This window comes from Phalaenopsis equestris, unplaced genomic scaffold (genome assembly GCF_001263595.1).
Source record: "Phalaenopsis equestris unplaced genomic scaffold, ASM126359v1 Scaffold000277, whole genome shotgun sequence".
Classification (NCBI taxonomy): Eukaryota; Viridiplantae; Streptophyta; class Magnoliopsida; order Asparagales; family Orchidaceae; genus Phalaenopsis; species Phalaenopsis equestris.
In genome coordinates, this window is record NW_018164719.1 from 136,175 (window position 1) to 144,701 (window position 8,527).

General features: G+C 34.9%; 1 protein-coding gene across 1 annotated transcript in view; it reads left to right on the forward strand.

Moving 5' to 3' along the window:
• Nucleotides 1–8,094, forward strand: part of LOC110024873 (ATP-dependent zinc metalloprotease FTSH 8, mitochondrial-like) — a gene marked incomplete at its 5' end in the record, with an annotated part of 21,421 nt that extends 13,327 nt beyond the window's left edge. Inside the window, 5 exon segments of the mRNA XM_020725057.1 lie at nucleotides 3,032–3,165; nucleotides 3,439–3,927; nucleotides 4,253–5,020; nucleotides 5,697–5,924; nucleotides 7,449–8,094. Of these exon segments, the coding sequence (XP_020580716.1) occupies nucleotides 3,032–3,165; nucleotides 3,439–3,927; nucleotides 4,253–5,020; nucleotides 5,697–5,924; nucleotides 7,449–7,928 (2,099 nt within the window). The 3' untranslated portion in view covers nucleotides 7,929–8,094.
• Nucleotides 8,095–8,527: the final 433 nt, after the last annotated feature.

The following is an 8,527-nucleotide window of genomic DNA, read 5'->3' on the forward strand; positions in this document are numbered from 1 at the left end:
GGGAAAGAGGAAGTTGCTTAGCTGTGAGGTGAGGCAGCTGGAAGTGGTGAGCTCCATTGTGAGTTATCCGTGAGGGAGGATTTGAGGAGAACATTGAGAGGGAATGTGGAGAAATGATATAGATATTTTCTTTCTTTTTTGTGGGAGGTGATCCTTCCCTGTTTTCGAGAGAGAGATGGCTGGGAGGAGATTGAGCTAGGATGAGAATGGTGAGGGAAACAATGGGAAGGCTCCGTGAAGGAATGGACATGAAAGGCTGCCGATGACAAGGGCATGACAGGTTGGCCACCGGGTTGTTGTCGGCGACGGAGACGAGACGAGATGGAATTGAGCCGAAGCTGAGGAGATGAAGTAGGATTAGGGCCTGCGACTTTCTCCTTCAGCCTATAGATCGAGAGGGAGATGCTTGTGCCTGCTGCGCTGAAGAAAATGGGTAGTTTTTAGGACTTTTTATATTATTTTAGTATTATTATTATACATATTTATATTATTATAATTGTATGGTTCACTCTAATTGGTTGATGCTAACTTTGGAGGTATGGGGCAGCATGGCATAGAAACCAGGAGAAGGTTGACTTGAGCGAGAAGGAGATAAGGGTTCCACACACACATATATATATATATATATATATATATAGTGTAATTCCTTAGTAAATTTGATGTTCCTGACTCGCTCGCACAACTCATTTTGCAATCAGAGATCATTTGGGTGACTTTGTCGACGGTTAAGCAAGTGCCTTGATTTACATGACGATCATTTGTGTATTAGATCCTGTCAATATGGGTGTCACCCGTTGGTAAAATCGACATTCCGAACGCCATCATGCGGTCTGTTTTGCGATAAGCGACCGTTTGGGTGATTTCAACAACGGTTGAGGTGATTGGAATCTGAATTACGCATCTCGCTGTTAGAATGTCGTTCATGCTATGCTCGCTCCTTTCGATCATAAAAAACTCCATGGTTAATTTTGATGTTTTCAATGTAATTGCGAAGTATGTTTTGCAAACGGATATTATTTGAGGTGAATTTCAAGGCTCGCTCCTTTCGATCATGAAAAACTCTATGGTTAATTTTGATGTTTTCATGTAACTGCGGGTTATGTTTTGCAAACGGATATTATTTGAGGTGAATTTAAAGCATGCTTGGGACATTCCAAATTTGATCGGGCCGTGCCACATTCTTTTTTTGCTGCTCTCGTCATGTTTAATCAAGTCATTTAATCAAGTCATTTTGGGGAGTATATGTGAGGGTCAACAATTGTGGATGTGGTTAATGTTTCAAATTCATGTGGCCTAGGGTGGACTTTTACTTATCATTCATGCAAATCCCTCTCAGTTATATGTTTGCAAAGTTTTTACTCATATTTAAAAAATTATTGTACTCTTCCAATTAGATTCCATTGTAGAAGTAGATGTGATGAAACATTTGTTATAAAAAGAATTATCGGTTAAGGTATCCTTAGAATCACTGATTGCCTTGTAAAATTTATGAACATCATTATAATCATTGATTTCATTATCTTTCTCTTCTAAATTTATATGAAGTTCTTATTGGGATGCTCATTGACATAATGACCAATTTTGGTGACACTTAAAATATGCCTTGGCCAAAATATTAGACTCAGTTGTGATTGCAAATGATTTAGCTTTAGTGTTATTACCCTTAGATTTTATAGGTGCAATATATTGAACTTGATTATTTTGTTAAAATGATTTACTCAATTAATATGTCATAACTCTTTTAGGTGCAAGAAATTGTAATATTTGCTCAAAGTCTAATGGTACTTATAAAGCATGATTCACCGAATTTATTCAATTATTCACTCATAGTTTTGACTCCTTGTTTTAGTGAATTAAATTCATCAAGAAAAGAGTCAAAATAAGACAAAGTATTTTTATTTTAGAAGCTCTTTAATTTAAGTAATGGTAGGTTCCCTTTCCATTCTTTCCTTTTGTCTCTCCATATTCATCCAATAAACTTTAGCTTGCCCGATTAATTTTATTTTTGTGAATCTTAGTGTCATTTATTTGACACGGGTTAGTTTTTCATTCAAAGAAGTTATTTAAATCCAATATTTAAATAGAAAAAAGTTTGAAATTAATATTATTATTATATTTAGACACTTTAACTGATTTTCTTTGTTATATCATCATCTTATCAAAACTTTGATGCTCATGAGTTTCATAAACCTCTTGGCTACACATCCTAAATTGTGTGTCATGCTAATTTCCTTTTCTCCTATTAAAAGTAAAATTCACTTGAATGAGTTCATCATGACAATTAGAGTCTACTGCAGATTCATGTACATTACTTTTAGTAGTTTCTGAAGTGTTAATTCGTACTTTAGCTAGTTTATGTATTTGCATAGTTGATTTTATTCATTCAGCAATTTAACCTACTATTCTGCTAAGTAGTCAAATACTTATTATTTTAATGATCTGTTGAATTGCCATGATAATCAAGCCTCACATTTGAGTGTTTTTTTTACACAATTTGATGCAAATCAGCTTTGTGTTAGGGTTTTCTAATGCTGTTAAAATAATGCGATATATGCAGATTATGTAAGGAAACTTAAAATTCACAGCTCACAGACCGCTAAATATATAAAAGCTTGCTTTCCTTAGATTTAAATCAATAAATATGAGAATGAGAATCCAACCGATAATGCAATGATCAAATAACTTTAAAAAATCAACAGACAATTCAAATTGCACTAAATTGGGGAGCAAGTATAATTTATTTGCCGTAACTGAAATCTTAGTTGTATCAAATCTGAACAACCTTCTAGCTTTAACTTAGTCTAAGCATGTTATAAAAACATCAAGTGATGAGAAAACTGCAACAATCTGATGGGAAAAAAGGAAAAAAAAAAGTTATAAAAACAGTTCCTTTTCCAGAATTTGCACGGAGTATTCCACGTGATTTTTACATCATACAATTTGGTCTATGACCACCTCTGTGAATATTGATAAATGCCATTTTATGCCATAAATAAAGCTGATGTTTTTGTTTTTTATTTTTTTTTTTCAGAGGACTCAAACGCTGATGACCAAGGAAATTTTCAAGAAAATTTCTTAAAGCAGTTGCAGAATTATGCAACTCCACTGATATTTATCGGATTATTGTTTTCATCATTGTCTTTTGGCTCACATGAGCAAAGAGAGGTCAGAACTCATTTACTATTTTAAAAATAACGAAATCAAAATCTTGAGCTTTGATTTTTCTCTGTGATTTTATCTCTTTTCACTTATTCATATTTGAATTTTTTTTTCAATAGTCTTGCTTGTCGTATTGATTTTAACTTCAGAGGGATTGTTTTTGATAATACCACAATATTGATTTTGCAGCTTTTACTATAATAATTGCATACTGTATAACAATTTCAATTATGTTTGAATTGCATTTTCTTTGTAGTTCAATTTCATACCTCTTTTTAGCAGATTAGCTTTCAAGAGTTCAAGAACAAATTGTTGGAGCCCGGTTTAGTCGATCATATTGTCGTGTCAAATAAATCCGTTGCGAAAGTTTATGTTAAGAACTCGCCGCAGGGCAGCATGCAGCAAACAAGAGACGAGGAATTTCAAGGCACCACGACAGAGGTACCGAGGCGCGGCACTAGCCAATATAAGTTTTACTTTAATATCGGAAGTGTAGAATCATTTGAGGAGAAGTTGGAGGAAGCTCAGGAAGCTTTAGGGGTAGATCCTCATGACTATGTTCCCGTAACATACGTTTCTGAAATTAATTGGTTTCAAGAGGTGATGAGGTTTGCTCCCACAGCTTTTCTCGTTGGTCTCATCTACCTACTCGGGCGAAGAATGCAAGGTGGACTCAGCATTGGTGGCGGTACAGGGCGAGGAAATCGTGGTATTTTTAATATTGGAAAAGCTCAGGTGACCAAGATGGATAAGAATTCTAAAAATAAGGTTTGTTGATCTCTTTTCAATCTTAGTTTTGTCATGGAAGGTTGATAGAATTAAAAGTGTCTAAATAGCCCCCTGACTATTTACATGAGATTATTTTAATCTCAGAGTTTATAAATAGTTCTCATTAGGAACTATTTTAACATGTTAGAATAACCCGGGACTAAATTGACATTTTATAAACTCTGGGACTAAAATGATTCAGCACTTTTCTCACCCATACTTCCATTTGAATGAAGATTAATTTTTCGTATTTGTTATTGGTTATCCTGTTGGCTCGGCTGAAAGAAAGCAACTATGTCTTGATTTCTGAGTTCACTTGTTTCAGGTATATTTCAAAGATGTGGCTGGATGTGATGAGGCTAAAGAAGAAATCATGGAGTTTGTTCATTTTCTAAAAAACCCCAAGAAGTATGAAGAGTTGGGTGCTAAAATTCCCAAAGGCGCACTTCTTGTAGGTCCTCCAGGAACGGGCAAGACTCTTCTGGCGAAAGCAACGGCAGGTGAATCTGGCGTACCCTTTCTATCGATAGCAGGATCAGATTTTATGGAGATGTTTGTTGGCGTCGGGCCTTCGAGGGTCCGGAGCTTGTTTCAAGAAGCCAGACAGTGTGCTCCAAGTATAATTTTTATTGACGAGATTGACGCGATAGGTCGTGCACGAGGTCGTGGCGGGTTTTCTGGTTCCAATGATGAACGCGAAAGCACCCTGAACCAGTTGCTGGTTGAGATGGATGGATTTGGGACGACATCAGGTGTCGTTGTTCTTGCAGGAACCAATAGACCCGACATTTTGGACAAGGCTTTACTTAGACCCGGTAGGTTTGATCGGCAGATTTCGCTTGATAAACCTGATATAAGAGGCCGCGAACAAATTTTTCGTATTTATCTGAAGAAGATCAAGCTTGACAATGATCCATCATTTTACTCCGAAAGGCTTGCCGCCCTGACTCCTGGATTTGCTGGTGCGGACATTGCAAATGTTTGTAATGAAGCTGCGCTAATTGCAGCTAGAAATGAAGATTTGACGGTTACGGTGCAGCATTTCGAAGCGGCCATAGATAGGGTGATTGGTGGTTTGGAGAAGAAGAACAAGGTTAGTAGCTTTTACACATAGAAAGCCATTTACCTCTTTTTATTTGGGTAAATTGTCAAAATAGTCCTCTTATTATTTACATGGAGTCATTTAGTCTCGAAGTCTATAAAAAATGTCAAATTAGTCTCTAGACTCTTTTAATATGTGATCAAATTAATATTTTTATAAACTCTGGGATTAAAATGACTTCCTGCAAATAGTCAGGACCAATTTGGCAGTATTTTCTTATTTTTTCATTAGTTTCATGTTTTTTTTATCTGCAGTCTTGATATATCTATTTTGTTAAAGCAATGAAAATTAAACCAAATTATGGCTCCGTAAATTTGCATACACACACCACACAATTCTTATGTATTTACATATATAACACCCAATGTTTAATTTTTACACATTTAACACCTTAATGTCATAAGCATATGCATGAAAATATGTATTTCACTTTTAAAAAGACAGCAATAATGATATTTTTTATGTGATGCTAAAAGTTTGAGTGGTATGCATGTAAACACAAAGATTTAGATATTAGATATGTAAATACATAAGAATTGTGTGATATGTATATAAATGCCCCTAATAGTTATGGTTTTTGTGTTGGTCATGAGTATGCATCAATTATAATCTCTGTGAGGATTATGCACGGCCTGTTTTTTGATACTAATATCATCACTATTATCAGGTAATTAGCAAGCAGGAGAGGCGAACCGTTGCTTATCACGAGTCGGGCCATGCTGTTGCTGGATGGTTTTTGGAGCATGCCGAGCCGCTTCTCAAGGTCACAATTGTTCCCAGAGGAACTGCGGCTCTAGGATTTGCGCAGTATGTGCCTAATGAAAACCTTCTTATGACCAAAGAGCAACTTTTTGACATGACATGCATGACATTAGGTGGCCGTGCTGCCGAAGAGGTAAGCAGTAATCCTTTTTCTATTTTTCTTATGAATAAGTCTAATTTTTAGTAGATGTGATGCTTTATATTTCGAGACGTTGCATCTTTTATTTTTTTTTTTTGGTTTGAAATAGACTTGTGGATAGTATTTTCGTGTTTAGCTCAATTCAAAGTAGGTTGTTTGTTTTAGCTCGTGTTCAACTTGAATTAGCTCAAATGATTTAAAAAATATTAAAATTTAATATTTTTTGAATGCAACATTAAATAATTAATATAATAACATTTTAATAATATTCTTTTATTTAGTTATGTAATTAATTCTAGTTAAAATAAGCTGAACATAAGCATTTCTAGGGAAATTTACACGCATAGCATGCAATTCTTATGAATTTACGTATTTCACACCTGAACTTTCATATTTACACAATTTACTTATGCGTGAAAAGGTGAATTTGACTATTAAAATGGGTAATTAATATTATTTTTGATGTGATACTAAAGAATTTAATGCTCTGTTTGTAAATAAGATAAGAAGTTTTGGTGTGAAATACCTAAATTCATAAGAATTAAGTGTTATGTAAATGCCCCAAGTTTCTATTATTGTTATCATTATATGGTTATTGAAAACTTTAATGTCAAGCTTCATGCCTTCATGGTATATCTCTGTTGTTTGTCCTAAATGCTGTATGTTCAAGGCAGGCTAAATTTATTATGGAAGATTTAAATATATACCACTCAAATCTTATGTATTTACATACCTAACACCTAAACTCCAATTTATGCACAAATGCCATCTTACCTCTGCATGAAAGTGTATATTTTGTTTTTTAAATCTCAAAAAAGTGATTTTTTTATGCGATATGAAACATTTGGGTGGTATAAATATAAAAATAAAATTCGGATATTTGATATGTAAATACATAGGAATCACGTCGTATGTATGCAAATGCCACATTTATTATTAATTTTTATTTATAGTTTTTTTAAATAGTTAATGTACCGTACAAACAGAGTGCCACATTAAAATCACAAACAAGGAAAGCTTCATCCCATGAAGCGAGGATATAGTCTTATTTATGCTTTAGACATCATAATACATGTCATTGTCACCTATCAAAAGAATTGCATAGGAGGCATGTTGATTTTTTTTATTTTTTATTTTTGGAAGCTTTACATACATACCACTCAATTCTTATGTACATACCCATCTAACGCCTAAAATTCAATTTTTACCTACATACAATCTTGTCTATGCATGCATGAAATGGTTTATTTTATTTTTAACACTAGAAGGTTGTATTTTTGATGTGATATGAATGGTTTCAGTGGTATAAATGTAAAACTGCATAGTTTAGGTGTTACATATATATAAATACATAAGAATTATGTGGTATGCATGTAAATGCCCCCTTTTTTTCATAAATAACCGTTGGAATTCATCTCTCATGTTGGATGGGATGGTGCATGCTTGGAAAAAGTTCTAAATCCTCATAGCTGAATTTTTATTTATTTACTAAAAAAATGATTTTTTTTTTTTGTGAAGGTTCTGTTAGGGAAGATCTCCACCGGTGCTCAGAACGACCTGGAGAAAGTCACCAAAATGACCTACGCGCAGGTTGCAGTATACGGCTTCAGCGAGAAGGTGGGTCTTCTTTTCCCTCCAAGGGAAGATTCCTTCGAGATGAACAAACCGTACAGCAATGAAACCGCAGCCATCATCGACAATGAGGTCAGAGAGCGCGTCTCCAATGCCTACGAAAGAACGCTGCAACTCGTAAAAGAACACAAGGATCAGATCGCCCAAATCGCCGAGCTCCTGCTGGAGAAGGAGGTCCTCCACCAGGAAGACCTCCTCAGCGTCCTCGGCGAGCGGCCCTTCAAAGCCAGCGAGCCCACCAATTACGATCGGTTTAAGTTCGGGTTCGGAGAGAAGGAGCAGCAGGGCTCGAAATCTGAGAAGAGGGAGACGGAGGTGGACGATGATGATTCTCCCTCGCTTGCAGGAGAGGTCTTGCCAGCGTAGGTTTTTGTGGTGTTTCATGAAATGTATATTGTGAGAGATTGTTGATTTATTTCAATAAGTTATATTTATAACTTGGTGATGTACAGACTCTGGGCTGGCTTTTTCATTCTGTTTTTAGTAGGCTGTTTTTTTCTTCTTCTTTTTAATCTCCACAAACTCATGACATTTAAAATTTAAGGAAAGTTTGCATACATACCATACCACATAATAAGAGTCTTCACATGTGTAACAGCCATAGTTTGACATTATGCTTGCAAAATTTTAGATGTATTTCACTTTTGAAAAAATTGTGATGTGGTATTTTTGATGTGATGTTAAAGATTCGATCGGCATGCATTTTAATTTGAATATTTAGGTGTTGGATTACATAAATATATGAGATTTGGTTGGTATGGATGTAAATATTCCTTAAATTAATTGTTCTATTTGCTTGTTTTCTTGGGCTGCAAAAGAACTGAGTTCAAGCTTGCGTTTTTGTTACAAGTTCAAGCTTGAGCTCAAATGGAGATTTTGGGGTTATGTTTTAGTGTGAGCTTATTTATAAAATTTAAGGTAGAGCTCTAGTTGATTTTTGTGTTTATGTTATCATTTATTTCATT